General features: G+C 49.6%; 1 protein-coding gene across 2 annotated transcripts; it reads left to right on the top strand.

Annotated features, from left to right (window-relative positions):
• The first annotated feature begins 39 nt into the window (after positions 1–39).
• FKBP11 (FKBP prolyl isomerase 11) lies at positions 40–17904 on the top strand. 2 transcript variants are annotated; one of them, XM_082206332.1, is made up of 8 exons: positions 40–150; positions 3166–3263; positions 7219–7347; positions 11760–11825; positions 13542–13629; positions 14131–14164; positions 15384–15454; positions 17665–17904. In XM_082206332.1, exons 3-8 carry the CDS (start codon positions 7330–7332, stop codon positions 17880–17882), a joined length of 495 nt encoding a protein of 164 aa, XP_082062458.1. In that variant the 5' UTR covers positions 40–150; positions 3166–3263; positions 7219–7329; the 3' UTR covers positions 17883–17904. The 2 variants fall into 2 exon arrangements, with proteins under 2 accessions (XP_082062458.1, XP_082062457.1); XM_082206331.1 differs by lacking the exons at positions 40–150; positions 3166–3263; positions 7219–7347 and adding an exon at positions 10993–11433.
• Positions 17905–18069: the final 165 nt, after the last annotated feature.

The following is an 18069-nucleotide window of genomic DNA, read 5'->3' on the forward strand; positions in this document are numbered from 1 at the left end:
GCATGCGCTTACTTGCCATTAGAACATTCATCTACCAACGCTTCTACGATTGGTTAGAATGCGCCTTGTAACATACAATGTGTTAAACCCAATACATAACACACTGAAAGCAAAGGAAACAATGCAAAATCTCTTGAGTTCCATAAGAAGGTAAGAAAAGCTTGCTGGATCAGGCCAGTGGCTCATCTAGTCCAACAGATGCCTGTGGAAAACCTGCAAACAGGATCCGATCTCAAGAGCCTCTCTGGCAGCTGACGTCCAGAAACATCTGCCTCTAACTGTGGACTCTGGGCACAGTTGTCGTGACTAGTAGCCCTCAGTAGCCCTCTCCTCCTCCATGAATTTGTCTCTCCCTCTCTTAAAGCCATCTAGTTTGGGGGCCATCACTGCCTCCTGGGGGACCAAGTGCCATAGCTGAACTGAGTACTGCTTGAAGAAGTGCCTTCCTTCTTTTTATCTGTCCTGAACCTTCAGCGTTCAGTTGCACTAGGTGTCCACGAGTTCCAGTGCTATGTTATTACCAGCTTTTTACCTCGAGCCCTTTTGCAGAAAGCCTGGCCTGGTATATGGCAGCTCTCTTGCCATCTTTCCCATTAGTGTTTATTCCAAGGGTGCCTAACCTGAAACCCTCCCGAATATGTTGGCTTCAGACTCCCATCAGTCCCACCCAGCATAGCTAACTGCAGAGATGAGGAGAGTTGTGGTTCAGCAAATTCTGGAGGGCCACAGGTTCTTCATCCCTGGTTTATTCTGAGTGGCAGTGGCTTTTCAGGGTCTCGGGCCCAGAGAGGTCTTCTCACATTGCCTGCTCCCCCCACAAAGATCCTCTTAAACTGAGATCCCAGGGACCTGTGGTCTTCTGAATGTTGCAAGCAGGTGCTCTACCACTGTGCTTACTGTGGATGTGACTGCGCTCTCTGGTCATGTGCCATCCCAGCCAGGTGTGAATGAGACCACAAGTGACATATATATCTCTGTTCCTTTCCTTTATAGTGGAAGCTCTGTAGTGCGGCAAACTGACTTCAGGGGAAATGTTTTGCCTGGCTTGTGAGCAGTATATATGGAATGAAGCCCACAGAGGAGGGAGCAGGGGGAACACTAAGGAACCAAGAAATCTCTCCTGATGGCCAGTCAACTCCTCCCAAACCTTTGTCTCTCATCCTTTAGCACACAGTACAGTCATCGCATTAAGTTTCAATCACCCCCAGGGCCTTGAACTTTTGCCCTTGTGCACAAAGGCTAGGTTTCTGAGGACTAGGTTGGGTATAGCTCTGGAAGCAATTGCATGGCATTGAGCAGTGTGATCTGAAGTCATCTATCTGCCTTTCCCTCATGCCTGTCACTTGTGCAGCGAAGAGGCATTTGCAAAACACAAGTGAGTATGATGCCCAATCTTGGCAATATATTGTGTGACTGAAGAATCTTTAAGTTCAAACGTGTGAAAATGCATACAAAGCAGGAGGGTTATATATGCCACATGGGTGTTTTCCAGTCAACTGGGCATAGGCTGAAGGCATATGGTGCACGCAGCAAACTGCTGAGGTTAAGTTGCTCTGAGTCTGGTCAGTGCCTGGATGGCAGACTTAACTGGGAATCCCGTGTGAATGCCATTTTGAGTTCCACGGAAGAGAGGAGGACATAGTAACTGGGACCTGGGGGAAAGTTGCAGTGTGGAGTTCAGGTTGCCTGCCGGCTAGTCACACTCTTTCCCTTGATACTCCACTTTCCCCCAAAATTATATTAGTTTATTTTTGGGTTTTCGGGTTTACAAACACCAACAAAGAGAACAATTAAGCTATAATCAATGAATCCCCTTTGACTTCCCTCCTCCCCTTTTGTGGATCCTTATGCCAACATTTTCTCCTGCATCACGTCTGTTACTCGGGTGGTGCTTCAGTTTGCCCAGGGGAGAGTAGGCAAGAAGCAACTTGGATGAAGAGAAAGCCATGAAGGAGTGCGATGGCCATGATCTAGAGCAGGTGTAAACTTTTCTGTCATGGAGAATCAAGCCTACAGTTGCACCAGCCAACACATATGTTACAAAGAGAAGTGGGAATAGAGTCACACTTGCTTGGCATCTAAATGGAGTCCTGCTATTTAGACTGTGCGTCCCCGGCCAGTGATAAAATATTTCTATGTGTGCTGCCTCCTGCTGGGAAAGTTTAGGGATCAGTCACTGGGTGGTTTTGAAAGTCTAAGCAAATGAAATAAGAACGTGCATTTCCCCCCCAGATAAGAGTACAAAATTGTGCATTTGGGACGGACTGTACAACTTGGTGGCCGAACACTTATTTTTCATGCAAAATACCTCAGCCTCTGGCATCTCTAGGTGGGGCTGAAACCTTGGAGAGCTGATTGCCATTACGTAGGATCTGCAGCCCTTGGGTGAGGGGCCACTGGCATCAGGAATCTTGAGTGCTCTGGGCGCAAGCCACAAAATGGCTGCCATTAGGATGGCTGGCCGGGGATAACACAAAATGGTTGCCACACCTAAAAGAGCAGAAAAAGAGACTGGCCCACAGAATTGTGCCGGCATTGGCGACTGCCCCATCAATGGAGAGAAAGCACCTGCATCAGACACTGCCATGCCCCCCCTCCCATAAAGAAGCCCTTTGCTCTTCTTCGTTCAGAGGGTGGATGGGTGTCCAATGTAATGTAAGCATGCTTAAGGGTCTGTAGTTCGATGTAGGAGAGCCCAAGCCAGCCAAAGAGGTACTACTGAGCAGGAAGAACAAGTAGCCTCTTGTGTGTGGTGGATTTTTGAGGGGGTATATTGTTTTGCATAAGGTACTGGCAGGCACACTGGCACCTCCAGGCTCCACGCTGGCATGTTGGCATGAAGCGGCTTCATGTAATTAGTATGCCTACCCCCTGAAGTCACACTGTTGCCCTGCCTTCCCCTACATGGAGCTTGGGCACCCAGAGCCAGAGAATCTACACATGCCACTGGCTGCCTATACCTGCAGAGCACCAGCTACATGCATAGGTGCCCTGTTCTCAGATGCCCCCCCCCCAGCTGTGAACGTCAGAGGGCAGAACCAGGAGACATGGCGGGGTGTCGCCTCATTGCCCATTTCAGCACATCTGAAGGGAGGCTTCTCTCTCCGGCGTATCATGTGGAGTGTGAAACCTGGGAAAGCCGTGTTCTTTCTTTATGTTCCACAGTTCGCTATCTGACAGGCCGTGAGCCAGATTTGCTAAGGAAACAATTTCACCTGATCTGTTGTAACTCTACTACCCTGTTTTAATCCAGTCACGAAAAGGTAATTGCTTCCATTTTTCATGTGAAAGAAAACTGCCACCAAAAGCTGACATTTTAATCATGCTTCTCTTTTCAGGTTCTCTTACGTCATGCTCCCTGCTGGTTGCTACTCAGTATTTTATTATAGTCCAGCTGCTGCAGAAGAAGAAAGCAATCCAGGGTTGAAATCGGAGGTTAGCATCCCTGGCAGGACCAGCCCTACTGTTAGGGCAGAGCAAAGCAACCTCAGGCAACAAGTGCTGGGCAGTAGGTAGTGGTAGTTTGGTGTGGGAGGGCAGAGCTATGTGTGCCATGTGGCCTGCCCTGTGCTCCCTCACCTAGTCCTGCAGGTGCAGTGGTGGGGTGGGATTCAGCTGCCAGTCTTGCCAGCTTCTGGGCAAGGAATGACAGAGCAGGGTGTTGTGCCCTGCTTTGTCTCGGGCGGCAAAATGTATTGGACTGGCCCGGATTACTGGGCACTGGCATGAGGCCCACACCCCACCCAGTGGGCCTGCTGCCAACCCCTGGAAGCTCCTAGCCCTTCGCCTTGCTATCACCTGCCCCTCTGAACATGGGAGCTATGACAAGTGAGAAGGAGCAACAGAACAGCAGCATCCTTCTCCATTTGCCTTGCGCTCCCCCTCTGGGTGGAGGTGCAAGTGGGCTTGGAGGAAGAAGGGAAACGGATGGATGGAGGGCTCATCTTGCACAAGCGCCATCCAATACCTGGAGACAACACTGGCGCAGCCTTGGTCATTCCCATTCTGTGTACAGCTCCGAACAGGCTGGTGCTATGCTGAAGTCTTAGGAGTAGGACTGAATGGTGATAATGGACGAGAGCAGAGGAGCCCGTGATGCACTTGGGGCTGCCTGTCACTGCGGCTACAGAGCTTGCCAGTCTCAGCACCCAATCCTGCTGCACCGGTGGAGAAGCCATTGCTCTTTGGCATCATGGAGGAGAAGGGGAGCCAGCTGACAACATTGACGGGGAGAGACAGAGTGCCTTTTCTCCCCCCCCACCTACCCCCAGCCTGAGCTGGAGCCAGCCTCTGGTTTCTCACCAGTTCTGGGCTCATCCATCTTGCATTGTCTCTGGGCAGAGGAGGGGGAAGCGCCCATAATCCCATTAAATGCCGCCAGCCCGTCTTCGGCTCATCACAGCAACGAGGGCTGGTATGTCAATATGGAGGGGGGCAGCCAGAGCCCTGGAATGACAATGGGGGCAGCAACACAGCAGGGGAAATAGCTGGCATGCCTATCCCGTCACCGGGGGCACCCAGCCGGCCTTCTGGAGGCACCGTTCCGGAGCGCTCTTAAGCACCATTCCCAGTCTGGACCTGCTTAGCCAAGTGGTCTACAGCGCCATCCAGATGCCGCAAAGCCGTGGTCTCTGAGGGCGGGGCAAGTTAGTTGGCAGGGGTGTGGGGCTACAGTATTCGGATGACGCAGGCTGCCAACTTTTTAGCTGGCCACCGAAGCTGTGCTGCTCAGAGCAGCTTGATATGCACAGATCACTGTCTCCACATGCTCTGGGAAGCTTCCTTGCTGGGCTTCTGCATATCAAGTGGAAAGAGTCCAAGAGCAAGCCGAGCTGTCCTCTCTTTTCTCTTCCTTCCTTCCTTCCTTCCTTCCTTCCTTCCTTCCTTCCTTCCTTCCTTCCATCCCCAGGCATGACTGGAAGAGCAGTAGGTTTTAAGTAAGGATCCTGGGATCCCTGGTGGGGGAGGAGTGGATTTGTGGCAATGCCTGAACACCAGTTATCCTCGCCCATCTGTGTATCTCTAGACTGGTGTGGGGAGTGTGGCTTTGACAATGCCTGGAAGCCAACAGGCCTGGGTGTTTTGTAAAAGGATGGGTTACAACACAGGTAAGTCCACCTGACACAACCACTTGAATTTGGGTGTATGTGCATTGCACACCTGGTAGACTGCTACCTTTGATAGTTCATAAGGAGTTTTCCCAAGGGGGTAAAAATGTTCTAGGGCTGTCAAGTGCCCTTCAAATGTAGCCAGATGAAGTCAATAAAGCACAATGAGCTAGTTCCTTGTGATTCATGCTGGATGCATTCCAGTGGGAAGACAGACCTGTCTTGTCAGGGACCGGGATGGCTAGAGGGAAGGACGTCACTTAGGCCTTTAGATTGAATAACCTCGGGGTGCTTATTTTCTGGAGGGGGGGGCAGGATTTGTGATGTTTTGGTGCCACACAGTGGTGACAGCAATGTACTGCACCTTTGAAAAATCTGCATTTTGTAATTTATAAGAATTTATAAGAATTTTGTAACTTATAAGAATGTCTCTGAACTGCCACTATTTTGCTTTGTTGTTTAGTCGTTTAGTCGAGTCTGACTCTTTGTGACCCCATGGACCAGAGCACACCAGGCACCCCTTCAACTGTGTACTGAAATTTTAAAGGCACATCCAAACTGGGGTGTGTGTGTTTTCCTGCAACATGTCTTTGACACAATAATAATGTATTAATGGTGGATATATACTAGAATGTCCACACATTGTTCTGTGTTATTAGTTGCTCTGCAAAGCTTCCCCAGTGTCACTGCATTAATGTGATACACAGGGGCACTCTTGCACAACAAAAGCAGGTCCCAAGAAATAAAAATGATCTCTGGACATTTGTGCTATTAAAAAGGTTACAGGATTTCAGCAGGAAGCTACAGGATGTGCACCAATGAGAGGCAAAGGAGTATGTCTCCCCCAAAACTTCCACAGGCACAGACTGTATTGAAAGTGGAATCATGTATAACCATCATAATATTATTATCATGAATGCACAGATAATTATTTCATCTAGCTATGGTGCAGAGGTTTGGGGTACCTCAAAGGTCTCCGGTCTGGAATCCCCACAGAATTATTTTTTAAGAGTTCTTTTAGGTTTACCCAAAGACGTGCAATCTGCCATGGTCAGGTTGGAAACTCACATGTTGAGCATAGAGAGCCAAATAGATAAAAGAATTCTCTGTTACTGGTTTAGAGTTTAGAGCTCAACAGATGGACAACACTAGGCTACCAAAAAAATGCCTGATTGAGCTCTCAAATGGATTACCCCTTAAAAACATCAGGCTGCCCAACTGATGGGCAAATATGACCTCTCAGTGACTGAGATTAAAGAACTCCCCCTATATTCACAGAAAAATATTTTTAAGTGAACCATAAGGGCAGTGGCAACTAAAAACGATCTAAACTCTATGTGCACATCTACATGCGCCCCATTGTATTTTAAACTTAGAGAGGTCAATGAACACATATCTTATTTTAATGAATTGACTTTTGCACAGCTTCGAAAAGCTTTTACAGAGCTACGACTAAATACAATAAGCTCTGCTTATAGAGATGGGAGACATAGAGGCATACCAAAAAACGAACGTGTTTGCATTAGGGGATGTTCTGAAGTAGAGGACCTTATGCATTATATCTTGCACTGCCCGTTATATAATGATGCAAGAAAAAGATTTTTGGTACCTATAATGACAGGGTCCCCTGGCCAGAACCCCCTTGATATGATGTTATATCTCCTTGCAGACACAGATAAGTATGTGACCTGGCGGGTAGCACTTTTTGCAACTGCTGCTAGGAAAATTAGAGCAAATTATATAGCCGAGGTAGCCATTAACTGTAAAGGAGATGAATTTATTTGATCCCATCTATCTACCTCAGGCTATGCTCTATCTTTGTCACCAAACTCTGAGTATAAATTGCACACTGTATTAATTGATATTGTTTTTAACATTAGTGACCATGTGATGATTTTAGCTTATGAATTTTATCGTTTAATGTTTTTATTTGTACATTTGGGTACTTTTATAGCTTTGTTTAGAGTACGTAATGTTTTAATAATACAAATGTTTTAAGTCTTTTTTTACCAATTCAGTATATTTTCTTTTAATTGTCAAATAATTCTGTGTACATTGCGGCAGCCTTTGGCTATGTGCAATAAAACTGACTGAGACTGATTTCATCTAGCTCCATACTGCCAACAATGAGTGACAGCAGCAGTCCAGGATTTCAGACAGGATCTCTTCCATTCCTACCTCGAGATGTCAAGGACTGAACTTGGGATCTTCTGAATGCAAAATGTACTCTAGCACTGAGGTATGTGCCTAGGTCACATGTGTTTGCAAACACAGATTTATTTTCCTTCTCCCATGCCCCTCTCTGTACATTTTCAAATGTACACTTAAACATTTTAAGCTGCCCAAATAGATTCAAAATCATGGGATGTCCCTCCAGTTGAATCAATATAGTTCTGAACAAGCTTGTGCAAACAAGAGTCACTAGGATCTGTTTTGTACAAGTTAATGCAATACATAAGCTGATGGTAATTTATAGGTAGCAAGTTAGTTGCAAATGTGCCCTTTAAAATGAAAGCTCTCTCGTTAGCTACATGCCAATGGCTTATAAGAGTGCCTTCCGCTGTTTAGCTTTCTCTTCCACAAAATTATACAGTGGTACCTCAGGTTACAAACACTTCAGGTTACAGACTCCGCTAACCCGGAAGTAGTACCTCGGGTTAAGAACTTTACCTCAGAATGAGAACAGAAATCGCGTGGTGGCCGTGCAGCGGCAGCGGGAGATCCCATTAGCTAAAGTGTTACCTCAGGTTAAGAACGGTTTCAGGTTAAGGGCGGACCTCCGGAACAAATTATGTTTGTAACCAGAGGTACCACTGTACTTTGCTCTGTGATTGGGGGCAGTGACCATGTTCATGTTCAGATGAATCTTGGGATGTTGGTGACTCAAGAGTTTTCAGACTTTGGTACTGGCACCTAGAAATTAGGAAAACATACAGGGCGGCTGCTGAAGAATGCAACGTATTTCCCCCCTAGTCATTCAGTTTGTTACAACAGCTGTTCCTCTACTGTCTGGGTTCACTTTGAAATCCAGACTTGTCTTTGCTTTCTTCTAGAAATGTGAAATTACACACATTGCTGTATTACATCTGTTTTGTTTAAACCCCCCAAACACCACCAATACTAGATCTTTCCTCATCTTCGAGAAGTTCCCTTATCTTTTTTGGCAACTGCTCTTGCAGCACGCTCAAGGTGACAGTCTCTGCTGATAGGAAATGGCAGGCATGTTTGCTTTCCACGTCAGCTTTAATAATAGGCACAGCTACCTGTGAAAGCAAATGCCTGAGAATTGTCCAGTCCTTTCCATTCCATATGGTCAAAGAACCCTGCAGCTGAGTGTGTGTAATGGTCTAAAGATTTTCTGTAGTCAGACACATCTTAACTGCAAGTTGAGGTGTCTCTGTGTATTCAAAGTTGTGTGCTAGTGTCCACATTGCTTGTACCACCATCAGTTTGTGTACACATCTGCACATGCATTTGCAAGTGTGCAAACAAACATCATATCCATTTTGGTAGACTTCTCCATATCTGGGCTAGAGGTTGAATCATTAGGTGCAACGGACAGGCTTCTACACTTTTCATTACAGTGCACAAACAGCCTTTGGGCAGGCAGAGCTTGTTCTGCAGGATATGCAAAGCTGCAGGTGTACACATTTCCTTTTGGAAATAATTAGTAAAAGTTCAGAAGTCCCATGTTCTCCTTTCCACCTGGCCGCTCCAAGCCAGTGCACATCTGTGCATATTCACAACCATTATAATTATTCATTATAATTATTCACTGCCAGTGTGCAAAGCACCATAGAGCTAGACAAGCAACATAGACAGGTCCCTGCACCCACAGAGCTTACAGTTTAAAACAGTGAAGAAACAAAGGGAGGAAAGGCAGAGGAAATGTAGGCAGATGCTGACACATTTTTTAAAGTATGCTGGTAATTAGGAATGAGTGGGGATTAAGAGGAAAAGCCATACCAATGTGGAAGAGGTAGGTTTTGCAGAAAGGGAGAGAGCAGGGATCAAGTTTATATATTGTGAATGCAACAGTACATGCAAGGATCAGCAGCCCTGGAAGAACAGGGGGAGATAACTTAAGAGAGTAGGAGACCTGGGGGCCAGATCCGGCCCAATCACCTTCTCAATCCGTCCTGTGGACGGTCCGGGAATCAGCCTGTTTTTACATGAGTAGAATGTGTCCTTTTATTTGAAATGCATCTCTGGGTTATTTGTGGGCCTAGTCCAATTGTGTGAGGCAGGGATGGCAGCGCATGCGGACAGAACTTCCACATGGTCATGCAGTCCGTGTGACCAGGCCCTAGCTCTCATTCTCAAATGTGGGATGGGTTTTTATAGGTAAGAGAGGATATATTAATTGCAATTAATCCTTCCAGGTGCCCAAGTGTGTGGTTTGAATAGTGTTTTAAAATATCATCCTAGTCAGCAAAATTAAAATGCATAGGGACTAGGCCAGGGGACAGCAAACTTTTTCAGCAGGGGGCCGGTCTACTGTCCCTCAGACCTTGTAGGGGGCCAGACTATATTTTTTTTGGGGGGGGATGAATTCCTTTGCTCCACAAATAACCCAGACATGCATTTTAAATAAAAGGACACATTCTTCTCAGGTAAAAACACGCTGATTCCCGGACCGTCTGTGGGCCGGATTGAGAAGGCAATTGGGCCGGATCCAGCCCCTGGGCCTTAGTTTGCCCACCCATGTCCTAGGCTGCAAAACCTTGATTTGAGCAAGTCCAGCTTTGAAGTAAGCTGGCTCTCCTATTCTTACCAGCTTAACAAACAATCAGGCAACAAACTGGGAAGTAAATTGGAAAGTATAATTTATTTACCAGTACTTTATGATGTTGGGACGCGGGTGGCGCTGTGGGTTAAAGCCTCAGCGCCTAGGGCTTGCCGATCGAAAGGTCGGCAGTTCGAATCCCCGCGGCGGGGTGCGCTCCCGCTGCTCAGTCCCAGCGCCTGCCAACCTAGCAGTTCGAAAGCACCCCCGGGTGCAAGTAGATAAATAGGTACCGCTCACCAGCGGGAAGGTAAACGGCGTTCCGTGTGCGGCTCTGGCTCGCCAGATGCAGCTTTGTCACGCTGGCCACGTGACCCGGAAGTGTCTCCGGACAGCGCTGGCCCCCGGCCTATAGATGTGAGATGGGCGCACAAACCCCAGAGTCTGTCAAGACTGGCCCGCTCGGGCAGGGGTACCTTTACCTTTACCTTATGATGTTGCACTGGTTCACAGCAATGGCAGCAGTTAAAGCCATGCAGGCAAAATACTTTTATTTACAGTGTAACTTCCTCTCCAGGAAAGGAGGGGAAATGACATCCCACAGAGTTCTTTCTAGCATTTGTGTTTCTATGGTCTGAACATCTGCCTATCAGCCATACAGCTCTGTGGGGTTGGCACTTTCTCATGCTGACAAGAATATGCCTTTATTAGCTTTTGGCTGCTAATCTCCCACACCAAAGCCGAGTCTTCCAATTTGTGAAGAAGTGCCCTGCGAGCATATGCAGAGTGTGCTGCTCCTCCTCCCAGGGCTATCCAGAGCCAGATGGGCGGGGTATAAATAAATCATTATTCTTATGTTTTCAGAGAGGGTGGGCACCTTCCTGGGCGCCATTGTGTGGGTGCTGTGGGGAACAGTGTGCTGACCTGCGGAACTCCCCGCTGCAGGATTTCACCAGAGTCCTGGACGGAGGTGGGGAGAAGAGGCCTGCTTAGCCCCCCTTCCCCTTCCCACAGCAGCCAGGTGCCAGTGGGAATCCTGCGAACAGAAGGGCACAAACAAGGAGGCACCTGTTCTGCAGCAATAAAACTGCTAGCACGTTTGCAAAGTTAAGCAGGGTCATGTATGGTTTCAAATTGGATGGGGGGGTCTTGCATGGCAAAGGGGTGGCCTAGATGACCCTCGGGATCCCTTGCAACTCCACGATTCTTCTCCAGCAACATTCCTACATTCCTTGCACCCCGTTCGGTGTTGCTGAGCACGTGTCTCTCGAAGGCCTGAGAGCAGCACCTCTCCGGTGCCAGGAGAGCCCCCTTGCTCGCTCGCTCGCTCCGGCCCTCCTTCCTTCCTCCGGGGCGGGGAAGCGGGCAGCAGGGGGCGGCGCCAGGAGGAGGCACCCTGCCCTGCCCTGCCCTGCGGTGCAAGCCCGGTCGCCGCTGCTCCGGCTCCGTGGGCCACCTCTCTCTCTCGCCATGCTACCTCTCCGCTTCGGCCTCGTCCTCGTCCTCCTGTGCGCAGCCGGCAGCCGCGCGCAGCGGGCGGAGGACGAGCCCGAGAGCCCGAGCGAAAGTGCGCCCCGGGAGCTGCAGCTGGAAACCCTGGTGAGGGCGCGCGGGCGCAGCTGCCCGGCCGGCGGCGAGAAGTGCCCGGCACGCCTCCGAGATGCCGCCGGCGAAGCTGGGAGGGAGAGACGCAGCCCGGGGGCGCGCCTGGTCCTCGCCCGGGCCTCTTGCGCGGCGGGTGGGGCAAGAGGGGCGAAGCAGCAGCGCCGGTGCCGCTGACTCTCGGCGCGCGCTCTGGGGCGCAGCGGAGTCTTTGGAGAGGCCCCTCCGCCGCCGCGCTGCTGCACGGATGGAGAGCCACGTGCGGCTCGGATCCGGGCCCCCGCTGACGCCCTCCCCTCTCTCTCTCTCTCGGCTCTCCGCAGGTGGAGCCCCCCGATGACTGCGCGGAGCGCTCGGCGCTGGGAGACACGCTCCACCTCCACTACACGGTAAGCCGAGGCCGGGCGGAGGGCGCGGGGAAAGCCGCGCACGAACACGTCAGCACCGGCGCTTCCCGGCCGCCTGGGGAGGGGCTTCCCGCGGCTCCGCCCTCCGGGTCGGCGCGGGTGCCGGGCAGGGAAGATCGGGAGCGCGGGGCGCGTTGGTGCGTTTGGTTTTGGGAAGGCGAGCTGTGCGCCCCGGTGCCAGTCCTCCCTTTGCCGCCGTGGAAGAGGGCACGCGTGTTTTCGGAGCAGCCTTCCGCGTCACGAGGCCCAATAGGCTTTTGCTGGGCTGCCACATGGACACCGGGACAAGCCCTGGAGCCCGGCTTCTGCGGGGCGCAAGGGCTCCCAGCAAAAGGGCAGAGGAAGAAGGCTTCAGTTGCAGGCAGGCTGGTGCAGACCCCGCGTGGGGCAGCCGGGTGCCCTCCAGATGGCGCTGGATTCTGGCTCCCGTCAGTCTCGACCGCTGGTCCTGCAAGCAAGGGGTTGGCAGAGCTGGGAGTCCCAACATATGGAGGGGATTTAGGGCAGTGCACCCAGTCCAGGGGACACAAAATAATATATTAGCAACAACAAAACCCAGATTTATACAGGTACTTGAGGAGCAGATGGGGCTCATCCGCCTGGGAAGGTAGCCCATCTCAGAGAAGGAAACTGATCCTCAACCTTGGCTGCCATGCAGGACATCTTCTCAGTGGCGTAGTGGGGGGGTGCAGGGGGGGCCGGCTGCACCGAGCGCAACATCTGGGGGTTAGGGTTAGGGGGCGCAAATCCACAGGTTAGGGGGCGCAAATCCACAGGTTAGGGGGCGCAAATCCACAGGTTAGGGGGCGCAAATCCACAGGTTAGGGGGCGCAAATTACTTGCCTTGCCCCGGGTGCTGACAACCCACGCTATGCCACTGCATCTTCTGGAGAAGAAGAGGCTAAGGCGGCAACCCTACACAAATCCGGAGTGGAGTCCCTAAGATGGTCACCTCCTTTAGGCAACTCCTGCAGCCAAGCTGGTTCCAAATGTGTTGCTCTACTTTCCTTTGGACCACATCAGCAAGGCCTGTCTTGTGATCTGGGCGGCTGAGGACCTCCAGGCTTGCGCCCCAGGGGTCTCACCTTTGTGCTGCTATTGCAGCAGTTTGCCTTCACCCCTGGAGGTGCACTCCATTGACTCTCAAGATAGATGCCAACAGTCTACTGAGAAAATCCATTAAAAAGCAACTGCACCAAAAGGAATTATTGTGAAAATAAGAATGGGTGCCAAATTTTGTCCTCATTCATGGTGCTGTTATTACCAAAGTCTGCCCCTGACATAATTGGCTACCCCTGGTGTAGAAAGTGTCCCTTGAAAGTCGAACAAGTATTCTGAAGGGAGGGAAGCGTATTTTCTTATTTGCTGGGATAGATGATGCACACACCACAACACCATAGAAGAGGTGATTCTGTCAGTGTGAGAAAAGCGAATGCGTCTGCTTTTTAAAAATCTGGCTTTTAAAAAATAATAATGGAAAATGACGTCATGGTGGAAATCACCACCAGCCTTTTTCCTGACACCGTGTTGCTCCATTTGTCTCAGAACCACAAGTTTCCACACTTTTTGTTTTTCCGTGCAGTTTAGCAACTAGGAAATTGCTTAGCTGCCATGATACTAGACTAGCTGCTGGACTGACTGGGGCTTTGGTCAGATCTAGCAGCTGAATTGCTGGATCATAGCGTTCTTTCTTTGCAGGGTACCCTTGAAGATGGCCGCATTATTGACAGCTCTCTGTCCCGTGACCCACTGCAAGTGGAGCTGGGCAAAAGACAAGTCATCCCAGGTACATCTCTGGAACTCACACTCTGAGGCCAATTTGGCTAACGAACTTCCCACGCAATTTGGACAAGAACTGGAGCAGGAACGTTATCCACTATTGGACCTTTTCCAATACAGTGATACCTTGGTTTACAACCATAATCCGTTCCGGAGGTCCTGTTGTAAACCAAAACAGGTTGTAACCCAAGGTGCACTTTTGCCAATGGGGCCTCCAAAAAAAAATGGGTTGTAATCCAAAAAAAGGGACAAACTCTCCTCTTCATTACATATCTTTAGGTGCCAGGTAAAAACTTTGTGTTTCCTGTTGCTCCTTTACAAATGTTGCTTGCATGTGGCATCATTTAAATTCTGCACTGAGTGCATGCTACTCTACTGATGCACTCAGCAGCTTACAAGTGACTCTGACCCTGGCTGAAAGCAGTGCGGCTTGCATCCCCTGTCAAGTATAAACAGTGCTGAATGTAAGCCACACTTAACTCTTACCTGTGTTTATTCTTTTGCTCAGGTTTAGAACAGGGTCTGCTGGATATGTGTGTTGGGTAAGTAATTTTCAGTGTGCTTGCCTTGTAGTCTGTGTTACCATCTCTGAACCCCTTCCCTAAAATGGACCTTTCACAAGCTTAATGCAAGCCACAATTTCTCACTTTCTTAACTTGGGAAGGTTCTCTGTGAGGCAGTGTAAATGTGCCTGTTGAAAACCTCTCTATTCTGCCAGGCCTATGCGGGTGATGAAGATTATCTTGGGCTGGAGTATTGTTTAGAGGGTTGCTGCTGCTGTTAATTTTTTGGATCTTTATTTTGGATCTTCTGGTTTATGTGGAAGTTGTTCAATTTGGTTGTGCACTTCCTGTTCATTTGTTTATTGTTTATGACTACTTTTGCTATTTTTGTAGTTGTGTAATTTTTTTATATGTTGTAAGCCGCCTTGAGCTTTAACTTTGGAAAGGCAGCATGCAAATAAAATGATTGATTGGTTGATATCCCATAATGGTTTTAAGATGTTTGTTTTAAATTGTTTTGACTTTAGGATGGTTTTGATTTTTTATTATTTTACTGTATGGTTTTATGATAGGGACGCGGGTGGCGCTGTGGTCTAAACCACTGAGCCTTGGGCTTGCCGATCAGAAGGTCGGTGGTTTGAATCCCCGCAATGGGGTGAGCTCCCGTTGCTCAGTCCCTGCTCCTGCCAACCTAGCAGTTCAAAAGCACCCCAAAAAGTGCAAGTACAGGTACCGCTCTGGCACAAAGGTAAACGGCGTTTCTGTGTGCTGCTCTGGTGTCAGTGTTCTGTTGCGGCTTAGTCATGCTGGCCACATGACCCAGAAAAACTGTCTGCGGAGTGGAAAATGCCAGCTCCCTTGGCCTGTAAAGCGAGATGAGCACCACAACCCCAGAGTCGTTCGCAAATGGACTTAACTGTTAGGAGTCCCTGTCCCTTTACCTTTATGATTTTATAGAGTTGTAAACCATTATGATTTATTTCTATATATCAATAAGCAGCAAACAAATATTTTTATGTATAAATGTGAAAAGGAAATCCAACTTTAAAAAAATTGGTGTGAAGCATCCGTAGAGCATTTATTTGAATCCTGCTCCCTCCAGCCAAGGAATTTCTAGATTGTTTCACTGACGACTGCAATTTTCTGCCTGGGTTTTTTGTTTTTTTTTAATGCCCAATGAATCCCCACTGAAGTCAACAGCTTTGTACACCCGTGTCCTGTCCTCAAATGCTGACATGGCATTCCTTCTTCCTGGCAGGGAAAAACGCAGAGTCATCATCCCCCCTCACCTGGCATACGGCAAACGAGGTTCCCCGCCAGCTGTCCCAGGTATGATCCAGCGACTAGCACCTACTTGATGGCCATTTGGCAGGACATCTTGGCAGGCTGTGTTTTTCTAGGCTGGTCTATCTGCTTCCGTTGCCTTTGGATGTACAGATGACACATGGGCTCTGATTTGGGGTTGAGGAACTGAGAAGGGGAGCTTGGAAAGCGACTGACTGTAGCGGGGTGGTCTCTTACAGCATTTTGATGCTGTGGGATAGCTAGATCACTGGGTGACTGCATGAGAAAGAGGCGATGTGGGGTGCTTGGTACAGTGTTGCAAGACAGCATTTCTCCATCAGTCTTCTTTTTAAATGCAAGATATTTAGTCAGTGGCGTAGCGTGGGTTGTCAGCACCCGGGGCAAGGCAAGTAATTTGCGCCCCCTAACCTGCCGCCACTGCCAGCTTCTTCTTGCTGCTGCCTGGTCTGGTCTTGTCTGGTTCTCTCCCGCGCTCAGCGCTGCGCTGGGCGGCCACTGCACTGTCCCTCCCCCAGATAGTCCCTCGCTCTCTCTCCGCACCGCACGCCTGGCACCCACCCCCTCCACAGTGGGCGGCGACCCGGCGGCTCGGATCGGATTCACACAGCCAGCACTGCAGTGAGAGAGAGTGAGTGAGCCAGGTAGGGGCAGAGAGCTGCGAGTGCGAGCACCCCCCCAGATGTTGCGCCCGGTGCGGCCGGCCCCCCTGCACCCCCCACGCTATGCCACTGTATTTAGTTCCTTACATTCCCCTCTCATCTCCTGCTTATCACGAAGCAGCGGTAGCAAGCAGTGGGTTTAAGTTCTAAAAAGGGGTGAGCTGAGTCTGAATCCTGCACGGAAGCCGTGTTGGTTCAAGGTTTTCCTGCCTGAAGCAGAGCTCAATGGCCCCGTTAGGGCTTTTAGTTTTGCTGCAGCAAATTCCTGGCTATGCTCCTACACCCAGATCTGCAAAGAATTGCTGTAGTTAAGCATTGGTGAAATGTACTCTGCACACACTCAGAAGCACTCTTTTCTTTATTATTACTTCATAATTTCCTGGGCCGAAACAAGGCATTTAAAAAAGTTTTCTGGGCTGAGCCGCGGTTTCACATTTCTAGTGAAAATGCACCCTAACCTAAGGTGAATTCAGGCGTGTTGACTGAAGGGGACAAAATTCACACAAACGTGTGGAAAGTCCAGAGTTGCATTTGAACGTGTGAGGTAAGAGGTGTGAGGATGGGATCCACAGGTGTTGCAGTGTTACTGAATGCACACAACTTCTGGAGAAAACATGGTGGCCAACCTGTGTAGCTCACAATGGAGCATCTGGCCAGTTCAGTAAAGAATTAGGATGTTTGACTTACTAGCTGCTGGCATTGGGGCTGGATGGGATGGCATCCTCAGCTGAAGCCGCCCTGCGCTCATCACCCCACATTAACCCCATTGCTTTAAGGATCTGTGGCTGGCATATGTGGTTGCAATCTAGGTATCCGCTTGGGCGAAGTATATGCTCCCCTAGGAATGAGTTTGCATATAGTTTGCAGTTAGACAAGCAGCCGTGGCCCTGCTTACGTTCTGCCCTTGGCCTGGCAGTTCATGTAGCCTGCAGAGCCATGCATTTTGAGCCTCCATGCAAATGCAGCTTGGTGGCTGTGCTCTTGCCCTGACCAATAGCACCAGCGCAGGGATGCCGGCATAAAGAGGGTGAAGGCAACCCTTTGGGTCTCTCGCGTGGAGCATCCTATGGACAATACAGACCCTCAGAGAAACCTAGGAAGCGCAGTGTGGTCTATGTTGACTGGCTGTGACTGTCCAAGATTTCAGGCAGGATTCTTTTCCAGTTTTACCCGTGTGTGCATCTTTCTGCATGCAAAAGAGGTGCTCTACCACTGAGCCACAGTCCTTCTGCAAAAGTTACCTTTTGCCAATACAGGATATGGGGCTGGAGGGACCGATTGCCTGGCACAGGGAAGCAGAACTAAGTTTCTCTTTTCTCCTATGCTAGAAGTGACATTTAGTTGCAGCAGCACCAGTGGGTGCAGTTTGCACTATGATATTGAGGAGGGCCTCTTGCTAATTTTTTTGAGCGAGCCCCCAAAGTCCTGACAGCACCACTGAGCAGCGCAAAGCCTTGTTTGTGCTTCTCTAGCTGCCATAGATGCTTAACACTGACAGGGCAGATTTCCTAGGGACCTGCCTTGCCTGAATTGTCTCCCAGCGCTGCTTCCCCCAACTCTCTCCTCTCTCTCCAGCTGACGCAGTCCTGCAGTTTGAGGTGGAGCTGGTGGGGCTGTCCAGAGCTACCTACTGGCAGAAGATGCTGAATGACGTGCTGCCCCTGCTCTGCATTGGGCTTGTCCCTGCGCTCTTGGGACTCATTGGCTACCACCTGTACCAGAAAGCCCGGGCACCCCGTGTCTCCAAGAAGAAACTCAAGGAGGAGAAGAGAAACAAGGCTAAGAAGAAATAAAGTGCCTCCTCATCTTTTTGGACATGGCTTTGCGGTTGCTTCTCTTGTGGGGTTCTGCTCTGTTGTGCTCGCACCTTCACGAAAAAGCGGAGGGTAGGGGTAGGTTGGATGAAGGGCTGGTCTCACCTCCTAGGAGGTAGTAGTTTGAACAGTCTTTAACCAGGGAAGGGTATCTAGGGGGTATTAC

This window comes from Podarcis vaucheri, assembly GCF_965113315.1.
Source record: "Podarcis vaucheri genome assembly, chromosome: 2".
Classification (NCBI taxonomy): Eukaryota; Metazoa; Chordata; class Lepidosauria; order Squamata; family Lacertidae; genus Podarcis; species Podarcis vaucheri.

Bases quoted from the DNA above. Each gene is read 5' to 3' on its own strand.
- FKBP11 (XM_082206331.1), top strand. From the start codon at position 11,008: ATGACCCTCGGGATCCCTTGCAACTCCACGATTCTTCTCCAGCAACAT. The intron at 11,434-11,759 runs GTGAGGGCGCGC...GGCTCTCCGCAG, and splicing joins AGCTGCAGCTGGAAACCCTG to GTGGAGCCCCCCGATGACTG. The intron at 13,630-14,130 runs GTACATCTCTGG...TCTTTTGCTCAG, and splicing joins CAAAAGACAAGTCATCCCAG to GTTTAGAACAGGGTCTGCTG.